At 42.8% G+C, this 24,061-nt stretch overlaps 2 protein-coding genes across 10 annotated transcripts in view; one reads left to right on the top strand and one right to left on the bottom strand.

Moving 5' to 3' along the window:
- Positions 1 to 24,061, bottom strand: part of LOC113903994 (formin-like protein 20) — a 101,981-nt gene that overhangs the window by 43,782 nt on the left and 34,138 nt on the right. Inside the window, exons 4-5 of the mRNA XM_027560643.1 lie at positions 5,113 to 5,629; positions 4,222 to 5,050 (exon numbers count right to left, since the gene is read on the bottom strand). Coding sequence (XP_027416444.1) covers positions 4,222 to 5,050; positions 5,113 to 5,629 — 1,346 coding nt within the window. The remainder of the gene's footprint in view (positions 1 to 4,221; positions 5,051 to 5,112; positions 5,630 to 24,061) is intronic.
- The window catches only part of PCMTD1 (protein-L-isoaspartate (D-aspartate) O-methyltransferase domain containing 1), a 48,742-nt gene continuing 29,573 nt past the window's right edge, over positions 4,893 to 24,061 (top strand). The window contains exons 1-4 of one of the 9 annotated variants that reach the window (XM_027560959.1): positions 4,916 to 5,125; positions 15,290 to 15,415; positions 18,880 to 18,962; positions 23,629 to 24,060. In XM_027560959.1, coding sequence (XP_027416760.1) covers positions 23,754 to 24,060 — 307 coding nt within the window. In that variant the 5' untranslated portion in view covers positions 4,916 to 5,125; positions 15,290 to 15,415; positions 18,880 to 18,962; positions 23,629 to 23,753. Of the gene's footprint in view, positions 5,126 to 5,152; positions 5,212 to 15,289; positions 15,416 to 18,879; positions 18,963 to 23,628; position 24,061 lie in introns of those variants that run through there. The other 8 variants (XM_027560958.1, XR_003514429.1, XM_027560964.1 and 5 more) reach the window with 8 other exon arrangements.

Here is a 24,061-nt window from a genome sequence, read left to right as displayed (position 1 = left end):
GTTCCAGAAAGCAGCCTGTTTTGCAAATTTTGAAACTAAAATTAAATGTAAGTATTTGTCATAAGGAAATGATTCTAACTTCTGTACTTTAAACTATTAGAGAGGGGGCAAAATCTGATATGTGGAGCGAAGACAGGTTCCAAGGAAAGTGAAAAAGGCTAAGATAACTATACAGTCATTAAATAATTATCAATTGTTTAAGATAAAGCAATTTATGTCATCACTTCAAAACAGTTATTTCATCTATTTAAGTGTATATGGTAATAAACTATTTTATTCATCAACATCTTAGATCCATGACATAAAAACATATGAGCATAAATATAGCAATCTCTCAAATGATTTTAGAAATAAAATTTGCTCCTTAACTTGGCTGACACTTGCCCTTTTTATCTTATTCTTATTTTCACTCAATCTATTGATTTACTTATTAATAAATGGATACTACACATTACTTTAAAAGCCATCTGGCCAACTTAATATTACATAGTATATAACTGGAGTGGTAGGCATATGCAACAAGATAAGTAATCCTGCTGCTGCTGCTGCTGCTGCTAAGTCGCTTCAGTCGTGTTCGACTCTGTGCGACCCCATAGATGGCAGCCCACCAGGCTCCCCCATCCCTGGGAATCTCCAGGCAAGAACACTGGAGTGGGTTGTCATTTCCTTCTCAATGCATAAAAGTGAAAAGTGAAAGTGAAGTTGCTCAGTCGTGTCTGACTCTTCATGACCCCATGGACTGCAGCCTACCAGGCTCCTCCATCCACAGGATTTTCTAGGCAAGAGTACTGGAGTGGGGTGCCATCGCCTTCTCCTAAGACTTCTCAATTTAGGTGGTCAAGGGGCTAGCTGCATAGCTTTCTTTGAGTTTAAAGACTTCCAAACCAATGGAAAAGAGAAAAAGTGTTGATGTAGGAATCAGTAGTCCATTATCAGATAAGTTATTTTCAAGTAAATTCCTGAAAATGTGAGCAAGGAGGCCTAAAACAATCATTTAAATGTCCTTGGCATTTTTATGTATTGTCAGATAGAATGAAAGGCATCTACATATAAAAGCAATGTAACACAGACACATGTTATGGCTTAATATAAGAGATTAAATTTCTAATTAAAATTCATTTCTATTTGGATAGTCTGCACCAACAGGTTTCCTTCTCAATATTAAATAGAGCAGAAATTTTGGAAGTGACTTTGGGAGAGTATTTTCTTTTTAATTGCACATACAATTCCTTTATTACTTTGATTTCAATAGTTACTGAATTTGAGAAGCTAAAACCAACTTTTCTGCTTTTTAAGTATTTTGCTATAAATACTTCCGGTGGAGGCAGGTGGGTGGACAGAGCAAGGTATATGTTTTTACATTTGTTGTTTGGTCTCAAAAGAATTAAATTCCTTACTGTTCCAGGTTGTTTTTTAAAAACACTCTCATCATAAAATAACTTTACATAAACTTTGTCTTTTTTTTTTTTTTTTAAACACAGTAAGAAGTTTCAGAAAACACAGACTAGCTTTGAAATGCTGGGAAACTAATGGAGTCTGAAGATCAGCTTGGCATTATGGGTGGATAGTTCGGAGGGAAAAATAAAAAATAAAGAACAGTCACTAAAGGTTGAGGCCCCCAGAAGCAGCAGTGGTGCATGATTCTGGGTGACTTTCCCATTTGGAAAGGATTGTGGGAGAAGTCTTTCCCTTCACACCCTCAGTCACGAATAGTATCTTTGAATGTTTACAAGGTCAACAAAACATCAGATCATAGCTCAAAGGACTGAGAAAGCCTCATGAAGAAACCCTTGGGAAGGTCCATGAACAGTAGGTACAATTTCCTTAGCCATGTGATTTACAAACATTGGGAATACCAGGAATGGAACGTTTTCACCAAAGCAAGTTTTTCCACCCAGTTTCATATGTACGAATTGTATGTAACTTAGGGAGGAAAAAGTACTGAAAAAGTGTATTTTTAAGCTTTCAGCATTGACCAGAATCGCCCAGAGGACTAGTTAGCTTGGGGTGGGGCCCCTTGAATTTGCACTTCTGGGAAGTGCCCTTAAGATTTGATGTCTCTGGGCCCAGACCACATTTTGAGAACCACTAATTTACACAAAGTCTATTTCACTTTTCTACTAGAGGACAGCCACCTAGATAGATTGTCATAGAGAAATCCTTAATTTTGACTATGATGTTTCTTAGAATGTGGAGTTAAGTAGTCTTTAGTGACTATGGTGGGACACAATACCAAGGAGATGCCTTGTAGTAAGTGTTGATGGTTGTAAAGATTGTCACCAAGTTGCCCTTTTACCTCTGTCAGCTCTGAGGCTGTGTTATAGTTCCTCAATTTGTAAATTATATAGATACCATTTCTCAGGAATGTAGGGTTAGATGCTTTCTCCACATTTAAATTTAGTTCTACTCTAGAAAATATTGCCATCTTCCCAACAAACTAAATTCCTGTTTCTTAAAATCAGTATGGAAATGCCACTGTGTTGCCCTTGTTTTTCAGAGAAAAATAAGTACAGTGAGACTAATTCTCTTTTATTAGAGAGGAAGTATTTATTTTTATTGTTTTTTTTGGGGGGGGGGCGGGGAGAAGGCGATAGACTTGTAACTGTACTGAAAATAGTACAAGGAAATAAAATTGCAGAACAAAACAGTTCCATATTTAGTAGGATTCAGTTCTGGATTTTCCCCAGATATTGCAGGTCAAATGAAAGATAGAAGGAAATTCTTCCAGGCCTCAGACCAGACTTGGCACTCATTATAAATCATAACCAAGGCCCGTTATGCAACAGAAGTGTTTGCAAATGACTAGGTGATTTAAGGTTAATCTGGGCAACCCACAAAGACCTCTAACCCCCAGGTTGAAGAAAACAGGCAACAACTCTTGTCATGACTTTGGGAAATGTGAACTTCTAGGATGGTTACAGTAGTTTGTATTCGGAATTTGATTTCATTTAATAAGCATTTGTTGAATGCTTTGCCAAGTACAAATTGGCACTTGCCATCTATCTACCTCTACAATGATTAAATCATGAGCCCTTGCAGCTGCTGACCTTCAACATCCCCTGAAAGGAGTTCAGGGTGGAGATTAGGAATGAGGAAACCTGTGCTCTGGGAAGAACGCGTAGAACTGGTCTTCAGTTATTTTCAGATTTTATGAGCCTAATTCCTATATCTCCCCATAGCTAGAAAAGTACTAAAAGCATCATTGATGACATCTGCTCCTTGTGATTAGCAGCAAGGCTGCCCAAATGCATATGTACCCCACCTTCACAAAAATTATATGCAATACAAACCTTCACCCCTACCACTTTGGAGTAGTTCTTCAGAGCTACCTCAATTGCTGTCTGTCTCCTGGGCTATAGCTCTCATTTCCCCGAATAAAACTTAACTCACAATGCTCATGTGGTGCTTTTTCCCCCCTCCAGTCAATGGCCTCATGTGTGCAAATTAGAGATTTTTTGATATCACAAGGCTCCTGGCTACCCAGGGTTCTGTATTCGCAGTGTATTCACTCTGGTTATTTTATGCTTAAAGTTAAAACTGAAGCAACCTGGTGTGAAGAATTAATTTATGAAGGCAAGGGAGCAAGGGTTACTTTCCTGTTTCCAGGGCCAGACCTGCTGCAACTACAAGCCAAGAACTCTAGGAATAAACTGTCTTGTGGGAATCTAGATTAGTAAAGTCCAAATAAATTTCTAAATAATTCCAGATGATGGGATAGTTTAAAATCCTACTAGCCATTCAACAAACGTAGAGTATCAGTCTTGCAGGAGACCCTGCACTGGGCGCTGGAGAGCAGCAGAGAACGAAGCGGGCCTGGGTGCAGACTTTGGGGATCACACACCAGTAGGAACGCACACTTACCAGAAGCAAATCATTCACGAAAAGTGCTAACTGGAAGGCATACTCAGACATGGTTTGAAGGTGGAGAACCCTGGGAAGACCCTGAGCTGTCCCCTGATCTGCTGTCTGCTGTCGAACACCTCACCCACAAGAACAGCACTGGGTCCTGTTTGATAATTCGTACTTACTAGCAGTCTTGTTACAAATGACCTGTGGTCAGCTTTCAAGCAATTGCGGAAGAAGAGAAAAAAAGAGGTCAATTACTCTGAGAAATTCCTATAGTAGACTGCAGAAAGTAAACATAGAAAGAAATGGAAAAATCTGAGAAAATGCTGTGGCAGGTGTTTCAGCAGTTTTCCTAACTTGACCATTTTTAGTTACCCAGCCCATGTAGGAGATTTTCGGGTGCTGAAATTCCTGCTTGGTACGGCAGAAAGCGAACCTTGCGAGACTGCCACGTGGGCCCGTCACAGCTGGGACCTGGGGCCGGGCGCCGCAGATGGAGCGATCCTGCAGGAGACCCGGGAGGGCGGCCGCCGGGCCTGCATTCATGCTCCGTCCGCTGCAAATATAGCAAACGGGACAGCAACTGCTCTGCTCGCCTGCGCTCTCGCAGGTTCTCCGCCAACAGCATCTGACTTAAACGGTTCCGTACACGGTCAGCGCGACATCCCGAGCGCCCCAAATAGCTGCTCACCGGGAGGCCCACAACGGAGGCGGCCCGCACGTTCGTAAGGCCCGCAGCCGCGGACAGAGCCCTTCCGCCGGGCAGCCCTCGGTCCGCTCCCGGCGCCGCCTGCCCTGACTGACGTACAGGCGCCCACACAGCAGCGGGCACCGCAGAGCAGCTGCACCTAGCGCCCAGGTCTCGGTTCTGGGACCGGCCAGGGAGCGCTGGATAGCAGCTGCAACGCGGAAACCGGTTTCCCGGGCTTCCTCTTTCTGAAGCCGCGTCCCGGGACCCTCGAGACCTCGCGTGGTTTGGGTCTGGGGGCGGGACGACCCGAGGGGCGGCGCCGGATGGAGCGTCCCCGGGCCTTGTTGACATCGGCGTCCTCCCGCCCGCCGCCGTCCGCGCATGCCCGGTAGCCGCCGGCTCCGAGGCCGCGGCGCTCGGGCTTCCCCCACCTGCGTCCCGGCCCCGCCCCTCCCCCCGGCGGCGGCGGCGGAGGCTGCTGCGGCGGACGTGTTGTTTTGGCGGCGGCGCTGGCTGCTGAGGAGCCAACCGAGACCCAGCGCCTCACCAGCACCGGCTGCGGCGGGCCCACCGACCGCGTCGCCACAGGTAAGGCCTCCGTCGAGGGCTGAGGGCGGGGGCGGGGCCCAAGGGTAGGGTCCGAGGGGCCGGAAGGGGAGATGGAGGCTGCAGGGGTGAGTCCCGGAGGGTGGTCGCTGGCCCGGAGGCTGAGGGGCGTGAGGGAGGTTGGGGGTCGGGTGGGTCAGGGCCCGGGAGTCGAGAAGGGGGATCGGGGGTCTGTGTCGGGATTCTGGGCCAGGCGGCTGAGGTCGAGGGGGGCCGGAGGCCGGGAGTCGGGTCCGAGCCGCTGAGGTGGTCGAGGGAGCCTGCGGGTGGAGAGAGACGGGTCCGGGGGTCTGAGGAGTCGGAAGGGTCGCGGGGGCCGGGGCTCGGGGCCGGGCTGCCGAGGGGTGTCGAGGGGGCCGGGGGTCTAAGTAATCGGAAAGGTCGCGGGGGCCGGGGTTGGGGGCCGGGGGTCGGGGCCTGGCGGCTGAAGAGGTCGAGGGGACCGGGGCGGGGGGTGGGGGTGGAGGGAGACTGGGGCCCCGGGTTCTAAGGAGTCGGAAGGATCGCGGAGGCCGGGGGTCGGGGCCGGGCTGCTGAGGGGCGTCGAGGGGGCCCGGGGTCTAAGGAGTGGGGAGGCTCGCGGGGCCCGGGGTCGCGCCCGCCGCTGGGCAGTTCCCCGCCCCCGTGACTTTGTTGTTGTCTTGGAGGAGGCGGACCTGCCCGCTGGGGCCAGAGCGGAGGGGAGGGGGTGTTGGGGCTGGAGCGGCGCAGCCTGTTCCCACTTTCGGTTTTGGGGTTGGGCGGTTACTCATGTGAAGTGCGGGCTGGTCCCTAGGGGGTTTCCAGCGCCGGCGTGGAGGGGACCCAGGAACGGGGCAGCAAGGAGGGGAGGATTGTACGAGTCCGCGGCCATCCCCCACCCCAATACTGTGCTTTCATCTGTCTTCTTTAACATTTAGAGAACCTAACTATGTTTTTTAATGTTACTTACTAGAATCATTTGGGTATGGAGGAGGTACAGTTTGTGCCAATAATTTTTTCTCCTAGTTTTTAATTTACCTTTATTACTGAAGTATTACATTCTCTTTGAAGAAAGAAATTTAGCAGCCTAACCATACAGAAAGTCTCCTCCTTCCCCTCACCCACCTCACTCTCACCCATTTCCCCTCCCTCCCTTAATACCCAGAGTGTAACCAGTCTTAAAGTGTGGTGTTCAGCCATTAAGGATTTTTCATTGCATATTAAACTTATTGTAAATCGACTATACTTCAAGCAGACAAAAACGAAAAACAAAATGGGATCATACGTAGCACATAGTTTTTATTGGTCAACAATATCACAATTATTTCTCTCTTTTTTTTTACATACCTTATTCTTTCAATAAACTACAGAGCTATATATGTAAATTTAATAGCTGACCATTGTTATTTCTATAATCTTAGCTTTTATTTAGCTTTTAATAAAGTCTACAAAGTGATATTTTGAAACATAATAAAACTAAGAATGTCTGAGGCCAGTTGAGGATACTTACATATTAGAAAATTGAGTAATATGTTTACATAGAACTTAATGGCAGCTTGCAGGAGGCTTGGATGACTTCACAAAGCAGGTTACTGAAATAGTTTCTTTTTTGTTTTTTTTAAGAGTACTTTTCAGAGTAAACTTAAATTCCATAGGGCCAGTTGAAAGCAAATTCTGTCACTCAAAGGAAAACTGGACTGTGTATGAGGAGGAGGTAGGATAGAAGGCCAGCGGCCCACAGGTTCGTGTTTCAGGCCGGTAGGAGGTAAACTCTTAAGTGGAAGGGTGACCCTAGCTGCTTACCATTCAGCAAGATAGAAAGCTAGGAAGTTAAGTTTTATAGTTCTGTGTGCAGACGCTGGAGGCTTTGGTGATTTAATCACTGCCCTGTGCTTATTGAAAATGTACAGCATGTTCATCTTGCCCTCCAGGGAGGACAACTTAGTAAGGGAATCATATGGAACCACTTGATTCTCAGCACATGTAGCCCGCGATCATAGGCCCAGCTGTGTAGCGTTTTATTATTTGGGAAGCTGTGTTCAGAAGGAATCAGAAACATCCATGGCATTTTTAGTTATCGTGGCTGGTAATAGAAGCACTCTTTCATGTATTTCTCACAACCTAGGTGGCATGCTGTCCATTCTATGGATTTTTAAACAGAGGCTCTCAAAGTCAACTGCTCAAAACCCTGTTACCTTTTTACTGGTAGTGGCTAAATTAGACTTGGGCATGCTTCATGCTCCACACATGCTGCCAAGACCATGTGGTTTGCTCTGCCGTGCTACCCCCATTAGTGAAAATTACCTTACAAAATCACTGATCTCAGAGTTTCCTTCTCCTTTTTGGCTTGTAAATGTTCCTTAAGAGTAGAGACATGAATATAATTGTGTGCATTGAAAAATAATCTAAAGGATAGTTAGTGTGAATCTATAGTGATATCTTTTTAGATGAGGTTTCTGATGGAGTGTTATTAAAATATTGAATACCTTGGAGTGATGCCGTTAACCGGGAAGATGGGGATTGTGTTACTTTAGTCTTTGGTTACTCTACTAGATGCCGTGCTCATTTGGGCATCATAGTAAATTGTAGCTCTTACAGATACTTCTATTCTGTTCCTTAAAGACTAGTCTCATTTCGTTTAGAATTATGAACCCAGTTACACTCTTTGTAAACTAATATGATGAAAAGAATACAAAGAGGGCCCTAAAAAGATTGATTTCCATATTTATTTTGGTCTTGTAAAACTACATCGTGACTGGCAATTTAATAGCATCTATGTCTTAATGTTATGGTTATTAATCTGTTTTGGTTTTCCGGCATGTGTGAAAACTGGATTAAAGAAATATGGCAAATACTGAGGTTAAAGTGTGATAGTTGTAATATATATGTATTTGAGAAGAAACCCACGTATAGGAAAATATTTGAGCTTTTATTCTTGGCAGTTGTTAAAGGATGTAATTAGATGCACATTTAAGTGGCTAATCTGCCATCGCTTGTCTCTTGGACGACTCATGCTGGATGTAAGTGGGTTTATAGCTGTGGGATATAAACAACAGTGCAGCACCAGCAAGATGTCTTTAGGATACACTGGTACTCCCAGCCCTAGGAGAATGGAGAGTCCAATACTGTGTGTGCATATTCTCAGAAATTAGTAAGAGAGGTCTTATGACTGGTGGGTAGTAATAAAAAGTTTTCCAGTTTAGCCTAAAAAATCCTTTCCGTGGGGGGAATGCATTCATGAGTAGCCAGAAATCAATAAACTTTTACATCCTATGAATGGTAACGGTAGCATCAGCATCACCTAGAGTTTAAAATCTAGATGGGATTTAAAAGCTAAGTATAAAACAACTCTGGAATTGCCGAAAGGACCTGTTGCCTGACAACTTTGTTTCTAAGGAGAAGTTAGTTCAGATGCAAGATCTTGAAGCCAGAATTAGAGGGGAGAAAATCTGAGAGTTGGCCCTCAGTGTAGATGGAGGGGAGTCAGCTATGTGGATGGAGGTCAAGGGAAATAAGAATGTGAAAGTTACAGTTCTGAGCTTAGAGATACTGAAAAAAAGTATGTCTGGGGGTTGAGTTGCAATAATTAACACTATGTGGTAACCTGCAGGCTCTTGTAAACCCATAATGACCACATTATCATGAGTCAGTTGAGTCTGTAATCTGAAGAGCAGTGAGCATCTGAGAACTGTGGGCTGTGAAGTACCCTGAGGCCCTTGTCTTCCCTGTTCTCCTGGCCAGCATCTCAGACTCCTGGGCCCCGTGGCCTTTGTTTTCTCACCTCACTGAGGTGCAGGCCACCTGAGAGGGCCTCCTCATCTCCCTTTGGGAGCTTTGTTTTCTCCCTTTTGGCCACCACAGGCCTCTTATTCCCACTGTTCTTTCCCTCTTTGTGAGGCCCGAGTTCTGCATAGCTTCATTTTCTTTCCAAAGCTTCAGATTTGCCTTTAACTTGGTTTCCTTGAAAAACTCTTTTAAGTGGCTGTCATTTTGTTATCTTGAATCAAATACATTCAGAGCTGAAGTGTTTTGTTTTCAGATTTAATTTTTTTTCTCCATTTACTTGTTTATATTAATCATCACGTTTTCTTAGTCATCTGGACTCAAAGGACATCTTTGATTCCTCACTTTACTTTTTTTAGAAATGATTTGTCATTTTATTGCACATTGTTCCTGATTCTCCTGTCTTGCATTTTCACGGCGGTGAAACAGTTTTAATCCCTTTGCTTCAGCTGTCGTTAACAGGAGACAACCATAATCTCCAAGTTTGTGCCATCCATCATGCATACTGCTATCAAGTTAACTGTCCTAAATGCAACCCTGATCATTTTTTTCCCTGCATGGGAACAAAGCAGAGCTCCAAATTTACTGTTTCTTCTGACAAAAGTCACTGTGCTGGCATGCTTTGTCTCATTTGGTCCTCATGATAGTTTATGTCTTTATGTCTTAGGTACTATTGTGTCTTAAGTACTTTATGTCTTAGGTACTATTGTGCCACTTTACAGGGAAAGAATTTGAGACTTCGTGAACCTGAAGGAGTTGCTAATAGGTAGAAGACCTGGAGTTTGAATTCCCAGCCTGTCTTCCAGTTCTGTGTTCTTGAAGAGTTCTGTACCTCCACCCAGTGGCTTTTGATCAACTCTGGGATACAGTCCCTGTTCTTCACCTTTGTCTTTCAAAAGTGCCTTACCTGGACCCAGCACTCCTTCTCACATTTGTTTCTTGTTTTATTCAAGCTTTTGGTTTCTTATACATTTTCATTCAGGATTTACTCCCTTTCCCATGTCTGCTTTTCAAGGAGGTGCCTGTGCAGAAAGGCTAGCTGATGGGCTGTATTTCCTTAGGGCTCCTGTTCCCTGTCTGCTAGCGAGGTCTTTTTTCATTCATATAGTTGTTAACCTCGTGATGAGAACCTTATACTCTGAATTTTGAGTACTCTAACAGTTGTAATTGGATTATAAAATGTTAGAAAGCAGAAAATGTATTGTAGACGCTTAGGAGATGTGTGTGAATGAAAATGATCTCTGGTCACCTGCCCCATTAATGGTAATTTAAGTAGTTTTTTATTTTAATTGGTAGATGACACAGTAGTTTAATGGAGTTTTTAATTTTGTGTATGTAACAAAACCGGATTTCCTTATTGTAGGCTATCAAATGAGTTAAAATTTCAGACTCATTTCTAGGTAATTGTGATAAGTAATTTGTAAAACTACTTATAAGTGTTTTTTTACATGCACATGTCTAACCTTGAATTTATCATGGTTAATGATTACCATGCAGAGGTTAAAATTTTATATTTCTCTATATTGCCTTTTGGAGAAGGAAATGGCAACCCACTCTGGTATTCTTGCCTGGAGAAATCCATGGACAGAGGAGCCTGGCGGGCTACAGTCCATGGAGTCACAAACAGTCTTACATGACTGAGCAACTAAACAACAACAACATATTGCCTTTGCATCTTGTATTACAATTTAAGTATTACATTACTGTAAGTACTATATTAATGTAAGTATTTTATTAAGTAATTTGTTTTTGCTTTGTTATATAAAAATATAATCCTTTCTGGTAGAAGTTGAGAATGTAGGCTATCTCAGTGATGGCATTGGAGTTTAATAAAAGTGTTTATAGAAGTTTATTAGAAAAGTGTTTAAATAATAAAAGTGTTATTCTCAGACTAATCAGTTTGTCAGTCTTCCAGCTCTCAACTTTATAAAGGATAAAAATAATCATAAATACTTCCCTGAAAATAAAAGTTTTAATCAAGTTTATAGTAATTGATTTTAAAAACATATAGTCACATGGGTCAAGGTATAAGTGTTATAAAAAGTTTATAGACTGAAAGTGACTCCTCTTCCACCTCACATTTTCCCTACTGAGAGGTAGTCACTTATCTTTGGAATGATATAGAAGAAGCAGTTTGTTTGTTTATAAGTATATTTGAATAAATATTTTTCTTTCAAGTTATGATAAAGTATAATGTATTGCAAATAGTTTCACTTGCATTTTTCACTCAGTGTATCTCTGATATTCCATAACAGTAGATAAAGAATGTCTTCATTCTTTAAAATTTTTTTGCAGCCTCAAAGGATCAGCTGTATGTCACTACATATATAGACTATATATATATATAATCATTTATTTAACCATATTCCCTACTGATGGACATTTAGATTGTTTCACATTCTTTACTGTTACACACATCCATTGAAGCAACTGTTTGAAGGAAGAGAAATAAAAACTGGAAGATCTTTCTAGAGAAAAATAAAATTTGAAAGCTAAAATGGCTGTTTCTTGGTGGAGAATCAGATGGATGCCTTTTGAGGCTGCTGATGAAGGGTGAGTGAATGGAGAGAAGAAGGGGACCATGTGAGGATTCTGGGAGCTGTTGACAACCTAATGGGAAGAGGGGGGATGGCAGTGGTGAATGGCAGCAGCTTCCGGGACCAATTGTCTGCTCTGGACGAGGCCTGCTATGCCTGTATTTACAAGTTCTGTGCTCAGAAATGATTCTTGATATCTGGAAAATCATCTCTGGGACTGTGGCCTATAGTAGTATATCTAACATAGGCAACCTTTTCAGGGAATGGAATAAGGTATCTGGGTGTTTTCTGGAAGGAAATGTCATGGCCAACAACACAATATATTTTATGAGGTCATTAACTTTTTTACTGTAATATTGTGTGTTCAGAGATAAGATTTAAAGTACTGAAATAAATGAAGTTAAACAAATTCCTCCTTCAGCAAACCTCTGCCATCCACATCTGTTTCTCATGGGTTGTTTGGGTAATAATGATGGCTTTTTAACAGTGTGGTGTGAGTCTTTTCAGAGTTTATGTATAAACAAAAATAACATTCATGCATCTTAGACATGTCAGTCAGAATCCTACTGAATAGCAAGTAATGATAAGACTAATGAAGGTCAGAATTGTATGGTTTAACAAGTAAGTGACGGTGTGTACCAGGTAAACAGTGAGTGCTCCTCGATTCCTTCAGACCAAGGGCGCTCTGAGTGCAGAGTGGCGGTGTACAGCGTGTCTCAGCTGCTGAAGTGGTGCAGCTGTTCTGCCAGCTCACTCCTAACTGGTCCAGGAAGGTTTCCCAGGCTGTGCTTCATCCGTGGTGGTGTAGTGGTGGTGTATTTAGTAAGCATGGCTTACTAAATAGGGTTACTGAACAGGATAATAAAAGGTCATTTGTTTTTGTTCATCCACGGACCCCCGCCACATATAATAGCTATACCAATTCACTGTAGAAAGACTAGAAGATATGGATAAAAAAGAAATAGATCATTGGGAATGCAATCATTGGGATGGTGTCTCCTTTAGTTAATTCTCAGAGATTTCTGTATTAATGAGAACACCAGCTAGAAGAGCCCAGCTTTATAAACCCTGCTGTCAAATAAGATAGATATATTTACTTGGTGATAGAAGCATGGAAATTGTGATCACTTGAATTTTCTCTGACCTGCACGCTCTGCCAGGTAACCAGGACTGTGGCAAGGCCTCGGCTCAGCCATCAGGTTGTTTGTGCACATGGTTGAGTGCTGAGTGGTGTAGCTGTTGTGAGGGAGCCCAATGTGTCAGTGGGTGTCGGTACCCTCCTCTATTGCTGCTCCTGTGGTAATAGTTCAGAGCTCTTACTCTGATAACAAATCATTGTATTTTTGTAATCCATCTTTAAAATACTGGATCTTTAAGTGCCTTAGAGATATTTACAAATGCCATAGCTCAAAAACAAAACAAAAAAAAATCACAAAAAAACACCCGCACAAGTGAACCTTTCTTTGTCAGACAGTTTTGAGAAGGAGGGTGTATTTTATCACCCTCCTTAGTCTCCTGTTTGCATTGTAGTCTCTTGATGACTAGAATAGATTTTTAAATTCATGGTCAGTCATCTCGATACTCAAATATAAGAGCAAGTTTTGGAATACATGAAGGTAGTTACTACAGTTTTACTTTTAAGAAAAAGCCTGGCAGTGCTCTGTAGTGATTTAACATATATTGTAAAAGAATACATTGTGAAAGAATTACTTTAAATACTTCTGAACCATTTTAATGGTTTAATGGACTTGACTTTTTTCCTGCAAATAGAGTGATTTTGAACCTTTATTCTTTTTTGAACCGCAGAAATTAGAAATGGAAAAAGAAAGATTTAGGCTTTTCTACAGTAATTTATATAAATATCTATATTGTAACTGTTCCTGAAATTGGTTTGGTTCTGAAGGAAAGGGAGGGAAGTCACCATGGTCCTAAACTAGCTGAGTTACCTCACTGTTGATGGCAAAAAAGCTTTCTGCAGGCTTTCTTCTTATTAAGGAATTGTTCAGTTGTCACTTTATTTTAATAACCCCTGGTTTTATTGTGCCTGCATGGTACATTTTGTATGTATGTGGTCCACACCTGCACACAGACGTGTGCCTGAATGCCCTGTTTTCACAGATACCATTCCCTGTGCTGCCTCAGGAAGTCTCACAGCTATGTGGCTGATGCTCCTGCAAGCTGTGCACTGCGTGCGTGCTCACTCAGTCGTGTCTGACTCTTTGCAACCCCTTGGACTGTAGCCCATTAGGCTCCTCTGCCCATGGGATTCGCCAGGCGAAAATACTGGAGAGGGTTGCCATTTCCTTCTTCAAGGGATATTCCTGACCCAGGGGTTGAACCTGGGTCTCCTGCATCGCAGGCAGTTTCTTTACCACTGAGCCACCTGGAAACCATATCTGGGAGCTGTGCAATATGAGATGCTAATATTTTGGTGCTTTAACATTTTCACACTTTCATGTAAGTATTTAATCTTTCCAACAGCCTTGTCAAAGAGGATCTTGTCTGGCGAGTATCACTAGTCTCATTTTTATAGATGCAGGAATTGAGACTCAGAGTTACTTCCTTGTCCTGAGTCTTGTTTTCTTTCCTGTGAAATGATCTGCAGTCTTCAAGAACAAAGGGCTTGATGTAAGAATAGATCTTGAACTCAAAGCCTTTTCTGTCTCCTAAGCAAGTTGGGTAACCCCTTTCCTTGGAAGTAATACTGTTACATAGAGTTTTGAGTTAACGTACATAAAAATGCTAAAGCTTAATACACAGTAAGTGCTCAGCTAATGACAGTTGCGCTAATGATAAAGATAATAATGTTTTAGGAGTCACATACTACTTTTCAAAGATTATGGAACCTCACGCGGTGGCTCAGTGGTAAAGAACCACCTGCCAATGCAGGAGACATGGGTTCAATCCCTGGGTTGGGAAGATCCCCTGGAGTAGGAATTTCCAGTATTCTTGCCTGGGAAATTCCATGGACAGAGGAGCCTGGTGGGCTACAGTTCATGGGGTCCCAAAGAGTTGGACATGACTTAGAAGCTAAACAGTAACAGGAGTCACATGCTATTCAGAGATTATGAGACCTTACATAGCAGTAGTGTCCATTTAAATGAGAGGCCAGGCCTGGGAGCAGTCTCATATCATCAGTATTGTGTGGGTGGAGTCAGAAGTGAAAGGAGAGAGAGCCTTGGAGGAGCCAGGAGAGCGGTGGTTCTGGAGCCACATCAGGTCTACATGGTCATGTGTAAAATAGCAAATTTGAGTCATCTGGTCAACAAGAAACGAGAAATTCCTACAGCGAAAGGGAAAGACAGAATTCTACACTGTGGAGCATGTGTCCTGCATGCGTTAGTCCCTGAGGTTTTCCTAACATACTGTTGTCACTGATGTTTTTGGTAATGATCTGGGACCATCAAGAAATGTTGACTTATATTGGATATTTTCAAAGATTGTGGAACTGTCACACCGTAGGAAGACTTTGATCAATTTATTTTACTCTTTGAAGCTTAAAGAACTATCTTTCAGTTATCTGTAGCATTAGTTCTTTTGGCTGTCTGTGGTGTTAGAGAAAATGAATTTTACTAAATTTGAATATGTACATTTTATTTGATTCTTAATCAAATAAAGAGTATAGTTGATAGTAAGGTTCATGGTCAGTGTTAAGGTAAACGCCAGGAGTTTAGACCTTCATAAATATGTTTGATTCTGGGCCTTTTTCTCACTTAGTTCAAAGCTTATTTATAAAGTTCGGTGTCTGCTTGCTTCTTTTTATATACATTAATCGCTCTGTTGTGCAGAGTGTTATTAAAATCAAGTCCTGCTCCTAATTGTCTTAATATCCTTTTTGCTCACGCATCTTTCCATTCATTTTTAGTGGTAACACACAAAGCACCACCTGCAGGGCAGTGTGTTCTTAAAAGCGTGCTCCCTCTTGCGGCCAACCTGGGTCATACTGCATTCAAGTTGGACAGTTTTGAATCTGCTGCAAATATCCTGAAAGGTACCAGCAACTGAGAAAAGGTGCCAACTCTCACATATGGGGTCTTACTCATGCTGCCCTTACTTTCTGTCAGCACTCAGAATCTGTGTAGTGGCTTCCCACTGTCCTAAAAGCAAGGTCAGGAATGAAGCAGATTGGTGCCCTAAGTGGTTTTAAGCTTGAGCACAGTTTTTCCCAATGGTATAATATATTAGGAATGCTAAAGTTTTTTTTGTGATAATGCTCAAGGCTTAGGGCTGGGCATACATTGTCTTTTATAAGAAAAAAATGATACATGGCTTAAGAATAACCAAAGCAAAACATTGATGGTTTTATTTGTTGTAGTATTTACAGTTAGTACATCAAGTGGAATTTCAGGGTCACCTTTAAAGTCCTCGTGCAGTTATTGTGTGGTATAGTTGTTATTGTTGCAGAGGGCTTTAGATTGTCTTCACATGATCATGCCTTATACTTAAGTGAATTCCAAGTTCTGTAAAGGAACATGAGCAAATCTCTTGCCACTGATTATACAGTGATCTCTTGTTTCTTTTCCTGTGTCTTGGGTGAGTAATAGGTGGGAATGGATTCAGTCCCCAAGTGTACAGATTTAATTCCCCATGGATCAATCAGCGTTCTACTATAGAGTTTGGGTGGTATGGCAGACAGGTAATGCCTCCTTCCCCAAGATGTTCTTATGTTAATTCCTGAGCCCTGTCGCAATGTATTGGTCATCCTGTATGGCCAAGGGGAATTAAGGTTGCTGATTAGCTGACTTTAAGATGGGGAGAGTATCCTATATTACTCTGATGGGTCCAGTGTAATCACAGGGTTCCTTAAAAGTGGAAGGAGGAGGCACAGTGAGCACTCAGCTTGATGGGGCTGCTTGGAAGACAGTGGAAAGGGCCATAAGCCAAAGAAAGCAGGCAGACAGCAGAGAAGTTGTTGTGGTGCCTCCTTGATCAAGTCACCAGCAATCTGCTCTCTGGGGTACCAGGCAGAGATGTTCACTGAGAGCTGTTTCACCAGAGGCCGCTTTCCACCAGATGCCCATGGGGGCTGCTGAGGGAACTGGGTGCAGGGACCCCCGCTGAGCTGGGGAGCCTGCCAAGAGATGACCAGACTGTCCAAGGTCAGGAGTCCGCAAGAGGAGTGAGGCAGAAAGTTAGGGTGAGGAGCGGAGAGGAACAGGAGAGCGTGAGAAGGAAGCATTATTTGTGGGGCCTGTTTGGTTTGGGAAGAGAGTGGTCCTGACAGGTGTCAGCAAACTGACCCATGGGTTAAACTGGGCCAGCAGTTACGTGTAGCCTGCAAACTAAGAATCATGTTTACATTTTTAAATGGTTGGAAAAAAAAAACAGAAAAAGAGTAATATTTTATGATGTGAAAATTGTATGTAGGTTTCAAGTGTCCATAAATCAACCTTCTGGAACACAGCCACCCTGTTTAACTTATAAGCTGGTTGTGGCTGCTTTGCTCTGGAAGCGCAGTTCAGAAGCTGTGATGGAAACCGTGGCCTGCAAATCCTAAAATATGTGCAGACTGACCTTTTATAGGAGTTCAAGGCCTGAAGGTTAAGTACAGTGGTGGAAGGGTCAGTGATTCGATACAAAACATGCTTGGAGAATGAGATGAGGACCTGGAGGGGCAGTGGGAGCAGCTCCTCAGAGATTCCGACAGTGCAGTTGTTGGGGCTTTGGAGTTTGAACAGTTGTGAGGGTGCCCAGGATGATGGTTAGGTCTGGCAACAGAGGACCTGCAGCTCAGATGCCAGAGTCCTTGCTGATGACGGGGCCTGGACCCTGAGGGCCCTCAGTGTGGATGGGGAGGTCGACAGAGTGAAAAGCAGTCATTGCCAATCTTCTAGGCCTTCATAAACAAGGTGTGTGTGTGTGTGTGTGTACACATAAATACTGTAAACTCATATCATGTGTTCACATTGATTCCTCCAGTTCCATCCAGCTCACCAGATATACCCTCATGGTGTGTATGTTGAGAACTTTATATGTAGCTCATTGTTTACTCTTCACAACTTGATGATGTGGTTATTTTTCCCATTTTATAGACAGGGAAACTGAAGACCACAGGTTAAACAATTGGCCTGAGACGCATGGTCAGTAAATGACATCAGATGCTTTGTTTCCCTCTGATGTGATCTTTCTTTGGAACCAAAAGTCCAAAAGGCAGGAAGAGGAGGAAATGAGAGGTTGAGGAGAGGGAAGGAGAGCTGAATTGAACATCTTTTCAGCTAAGAGAATGGGAAGTTCTTCTGAGTGAGGGGTCAAGAACCTGTGGGCCAGCTGTTGTGTTTCAGAAAGGTTCATGGCTTGATAGACTGGATTTGAGTTGTGGCTCAGCCCCTGCCATCTGTGAGCTTGTCTCGTGGTCTCTGAGCTCTGTCCTCCTCAGTAAAATAAAATTGGTGCCTCTTCATAGGTATGCTGAAGATATAAACTCCAGTGCTTAGTAGGTAGTAGGTGCATAGGAAATTGCCCATGTGTATGTTACCACTGCTAAAACAAGGGTAGGGTTTGTATTACCATTGATGTAAAGTTAAGTGAATGTTCTCAGCAGTGTTTGGCATGGAGTAGTGAAGCCTAGCTTATCCTCTTCTTTTTCTATATTCCCTGAAACCTATTTGTCATGATTGAAAAAGGATTTCCCCTGTGCGGTTGCCTCCGTACTCGAAGCAACCTTGGTCCATAGCTCCCATGACAAGATCCTTGAGGGCCCAAAAAAGAAAGGTCCTTTGTTCATGCCCTCAGATAGTGTGTTCTGCTTTGTGTGGGTCACTCATCTTCTTCCCCCAAAGCTGGGAGCTCTCTGTCCCCACCTCTGCAGAGAGAGGAGCACACAGGAGCTGCCATTGGCTGCTTGCCACTGAGCCAGGAGGAGAGGGAGGAGTCATTGTTCAGTCTGTTCTCTTCCCCTTTCACGACATCTGTCTGCCATCTGCTTGCTTCCCACCTCCTTTGACTTGTCTTTAACCTTCTGTAAAACATCCCTGAGCTGCCTGAAAGACATCATAATATTAAACTGCGTCACCAGTAGTTCTTCCCCTCAACCCAAATACATTCCAGTCGCAGATCTGATTTTGAAAGAATAGCAAGCAACCTTTGGAGCACTTACAAATCATGTCAGGTGAGCTTCTGTGAATGTGCCCTCTGTTCTTCCATGCCAGACACATCCTAGAGAGAAAAGGCTGCGGGGTGAGATGTGTTCTAGGAGTATAGGCGACTGCTTCCTTAAACTATTCAGTCCTTTATTCTACATTTTGTCCCTTTCTGCCTTCATCCTTTCTTCTTGTTCTCAGAGTCCTTATTTTGCTTTTATGTTTAATGTAGGACTTGAACACCCCTAAAACTTTTTTTCTGTGTTACAGAAAATGGCAGAAGGGAAGCAGAAAAAATTGTGATTGAAGTAACAGAAACGCTGAGACAAGAATACTCATTCCTAGATAACTAAAACTCAGTTGTGTTCAAATGCAGGTTTAACCGATGCCCAACTAGCAGAGAAGTCAGAGCCCTGGGGAACCTTAGGAATCAGAGAATTTAGCCTCTTCATTTCACAGGTGAGGAAATGATGTCCTGGAGGGATACCTAGAGCCATACAGCAAAGTTGTCACTGGGGTCAAGGCTGGACCTTGGTCTCTTAACTTGTGTTTGGTACTTTGCATGATTGAGATGGAATTACCTCAGAATTAAATGGCAAACACATCCCATGATGTACTGCTGTAATGGGTTTTTAAACTACTGTTTTCTTTACTCATAAATGAACTGTATTTCAAGTTAGGGGATTATGGTTGAATTATCAAAATATTCACTACAGATTTAACTTGCAGACTCTTCATATGTACATTGATTCTGATCAATTTACAATCTCTTGCTCCATAGTCAGGGGATTGGCTACTTGGATGCATCTATCTGGTGGCATATCATGGCCTTGGATTTTGCAAGTATTTTTGATGGCATGAATAAATAATTAAGACGTATCAAGTGAAAGTCTGAAATTTATATATATACAGTATAATACTAACATTGTGTTAAAAAAAACAGGAATATTCATGCCTAGAGAGTAAATAATAGTGGCTCTTTGAAGGTTAGGATTATCAGTAATCTTTATTTTACTTGGTTTTCAAGTTTTCTGTGAATTTATATACTACTATTATAATCAAATCAGTGAATATTATAAAATGGAATTTATAATAATTATGCATATAATTTATATGTAATATAGGATTCATTTTTCACTTTTTTCAGAAAAATGTATATGATAAATGACATCTTTGAAGCTCTGTGATGTAAATTATTTATATTATGACCTTTTTCTGTTCCTTGATTTTTCTGCTGTATACTTTTATTTAGTGTATTTTTATTCCTTAGGAAATTATTGTCTGTGTGTCTCTATTGTACTTCATCTGGTCTAAATAAATCAATACTGCTCTCTTTATTTTTACCTTGTCAGTTTTGTTCACATAACGCATGCACACAGTTGAGAAGGTTAAGTGATACTACAGGCCTTGACGACAGCACAGCAGCTCCCGGCTCCACCTGTCCCTACTCAGGAGACTGACACCAGAGGGGATGGGACGGCATGGAGCCGCCACAGAGCACGGGAATGCTGCCTCCGCGGTGCACACTGAGATACTTGTGCAGCGTAGACAGCTCTTACTCTCCATTGCAGATAAAGGGTTAGCTCCCATTCCCCTTGACATCTCTACTCTCATTCGCCCCGGGTGGTTAAACGACTATTCAGATTAAATAAGGAATTATGTTTGCACTGGTGCTACTACGTAAATACTAAATATTGTCTTCCACAGACCAAATAACGAGTTCCCATTCTAAAGGTCCTTTTGTTTTCTGGTGGGTATTGGTTTTCCCTTAACATCCTGTTTTAGTCCCTCAGTGTGCCCTGTCTGTCTCTGAGCCTTCCCTGGCAGTCTGAGGCCCAGGCTCTGTGTCCTGGGGCCTGCCAGCTTGCCTAGATCCCGGGTTCTTCTGGCCTCAGCAGCACTGCTGTCTTCCCCAGGCTCAGCTCTGCGGTGCTGTGTATAGTGCCTTGAGTGGGCATGTGGCCCCCATCTCTTCTACATCCTGACACCTTTCCTTCCTTCTGCTGTCTGTGCTTCTCCAGGCAACTCTTCTGATTCTTCATTCCACCTGTATCTGGGCTGGGTGCCCTGTAACATCCTTGTGTAACTTCTGTGCTCATCTCATTTTGGAATTGTTTATGCCAGTTGTTTTCCACATGTGGTCTGGAGTCCTTGAGGTCTTCTGAGAGCTTTTTAAGGGCCTGAGAAGTCTGTCCTGGGTTTTCTACTGTAACCTCTGAAAACACCTACTGTTCTGCAAAGCAACTGGGCTTGTGGGAAGCACAGCTTTGGGTGTAACATTCAAAGCCTGTGCAGCCAGCTGTACCAGCAGAAACAACAATCTCAATAAAATTTCTAGTGCAGCTAAGTCTCTGCTGGGGTCTGTACCTGGCTTTAGTCAATCAGTCCTCCACAGTCGTAACCCCAGTGATCATGGTCCTGCTTTAACCGTGCTTTGACATTTTGACATTTGACCTGCTTTGACATTCAGGCCCTGAATATCATTTTACGTGGAGACAGATGTCATTTTTATTTATTAAAATTAAAAAATCTGAACCTGGTTATAGCCTTCATTAGTCTGTTTTACAGAGAAGGCAATGGCACCCCACTCCAATACTCTTGCCTGGAAAATCCCATGGACAGAGGAGCCTGTTGGGCTGCAGTCCATGGGGTCGCTAAGAGTCAGACATGACTGAGTGACTTCACTTTCTCTTTTCACTTGCATGCACTGGAGAAGGAAATGGCAACCCACTCCAGTGTTCTTGCCTGGAGAATCCCAGGGACGGGGGAGCCTGGTGGGCTGCCGTCTATGGGGTCGCACAGAGTCGGACACGACTGAAGTGACTTAGCAGCAGCAGCAGTCTGTTTTAATTCATGGAAAATGTCTTAGTGTTTTTTCATCTGTATGCACAGTCCCCCGGATCACTTGAAGACACTGTCTCATTGTCTTACAGGAAGGTACTCTATTCTCAGCTTTTTGTTGAAAGTTTTCATAAGCTGCTGAGGTGTGGCTCTAAAGTGTGGAAGTTTGTCCCTTCCTGTCACTTCAGAACATGCACATATATTGTGACCACCACACCTTCATCTTTATCTCCATGTCATTACTCTGTTGACTGTGAGCTCATTTGTGTGTTGGGATTCTGCCTGCAATGCAGGAGACCTAGGTTCAATCCCTGGGTTGGGAAGATCCCCGGGAAAAGGAAATGGCAACCTACTTCAGTATTCTTGCCCGAAGAATTCCATGAACAGAAGAGCCTGGCGGGCTACAGTCCACAGAGACAGTCCACAGGCAAAGAGTTGGACATGACTGAGCAACTAAGTAACTTTTACTTGTGTTAAAGAAACATGCATCCTAGCAGGTTGTACCTTATATTCCGGGAAGCCTTTCCTGACTTCCTCCTGCATTACCCTTTGAGCTTTCTGTTCAGATCTGTTTGTCTTTCCTACCAGACTAGAGGGAAAGGAGTCAGGGAAGTCTGCTTCCACAGGGTGTGGTGCACCTGGGTGACGAGGTCGTGTTCTCTCTAGCCTTCTGAGTGCCTGTGTCTAAGGCCTGTAGCGGTAGATCTGAAACACAGATGCCCTGCACTTTCTAAATGGAGATGTAATTTCCCATGTTAATACTTGACTTACTGTCACCTGAAAGGGCTTCCCTAGTGGCTCAGACAGTAAAGTGTCTGCCTGCAGTGCTGGAGACCCGGGTTTGATCCCTGGCTCGGGAAGATGCCCTGCAGAAGGAAGTGGCACGCCACTCCAGTACTTGTGCCTGGAAAATCCCATGGACAGAGGACCTGGTAGGCTACCTTCCATGGGGTCGCGACGAGTCGGACATGACTGAGCGACTTAAGTTACTTACTGTCACCTGTAGTAGATGTTCCTAAGCTGCAGTAGACTCAGGGGCCTCTGGGAATTCAGGAGCCTTCTGAAATTGTATGCAAAACTTCCAGTTTGTTCATTTTTTAGTAGAGAGAGGGGAGTTTATGGTCAGACTCTCAGAGGGGGGAAGTAGGAGAAGACGAGGGGCTCAGGCAGTGGGGCAGCCTGCTGGTGCGGGACCCTGCTCCTCTCACTGCTTCTCTCTTCTCCAGTTCCTGGCCAGAGTGTGCGTCAGAACGCTTGTTTTTGGCCATGGCTATTGCATTTCTCACTTTCCCCCTTACCTGATTTATTAATTCAGAATTTAATTGATATATGAGTTTGCTTATTAACTTGTTGAATAAAGCTTAAATTGTGTATTCAGTATTGAAATTCTTATTTTAACAAGTTGTACTTATGTTTCCATTCAATTATGCTGAGTTTGTTAAAGAAGTTGTTGTACGCATGTGTGTATAACTTACGTTCTAGTGCTTAAACTATTAAAAGTTGTTAACAAAGTTTGTGGTCTCATCGTGACAGAATTTACCAAAGAAAATCTTAAGAGTTGTATATGTATATATATATGTATGTATATATATATATATAGATTTAAATACACACACATTTTAAATATGTGAGTCTCTTTTTAAGTTCCATTTTGTATTCAGTGATTAGGTAATATGTTCTTCTGTTAACATTTTGAATTTATGTGGTGTGTTTAGGAATTGTTACTGGATTGTTTAGGAATTTTAAATGAAGTAACACGTGCATATTTATCTAGGCTTTCCACACTCTGTAGAAGTCCATGTGACTCAGTGATGACGAGCATGGTCTCTGAAGTCTAGACCAGCAGGGACCTCACCCCAGCAGCATCACCTTCCAGAGCAGCATTGTCCTCTATGGCAGCCACTGGTCACGTGGGGCTGTTCAGCACTTGGAGTATGGCTGGTGTGACTGGCTGGATTTTTAGGTGTATTTAATTTTAATCAGCCTATGTCTAGGCAGCCCTGTGTGAACTGTGGCTGCTATACTGGGCCTCACAAGATGAGGTGACTTGACTCTTCTGTGTCCCAGGTTTCCTCTCTGGAGGATGAGATCACACTTAAGCTACCCTTTGTGGTGGTTTTAAGAATAAATACTATATTTAAGGAGCTTAACTCTGTGCCTGGAAGAGACTATGTCCTTGAGAAGTGGTCGTTAGTTATAATTACTATTATATATTTAATAAACTAGAATTACTTTTCTTTTGAGCATTCATTTAAACCTGTTTATTTTTATTCTTCCCTTTCAGGATTAATTTATTTTTGGAAATCAAGTGCAATATTAAAAGGAAAACAAAACCACACTACATTATTGGAAGCCATTTCTGCTAATTTTATTACAGTTTAAAATTTATGGTTTGATTTGAATACTATCATGGGAGGAGCTGTGAGTGCTGGGGAAGATAATGATGACTTAATTGATAACTTAAAAGAAGCCCAGTATATCCGCACTGAAAGAGTGGAGCAAGCCTTCAGAGCGATTGATCGCGGAGATTACTATTTGGAAGGCTACCGAGACAATGCGTACAAAGACTTAGCCTGGAAGCATGGCAACATACACTTGTCAGCACCTTGCATTTATTCTGAAGTTATGGAAGCATTGAAACTTCAACCAGGATTGTCTTTTCTTAACCTGGGAAGTGGAACCGGATATTTAAGTACAATGGTGGGCTTAATTTTAGG

This window comes from Bos indicus x Bos taurus, chromosome 14 (assembly GCF_003369695.1).
Source record: "Bos indicus x Bos taurus breed Angus x Brahman F1 hybrid chromosome 14, Bos_hybrid_MaternalHap_v2.0, whole genome shotgun sequence".
NCBI classification, from domain to species: Eukaryota; Metazoa; Chordata; class Mammalia; order Artiodactyla; family Bovidae; genus Bos; species Bos indicus x Bos taurus.
Note: the sequence above shows the minus strand (reverse complement) of the source record. Positions and strands in the feature narration are given on the sequence as shown.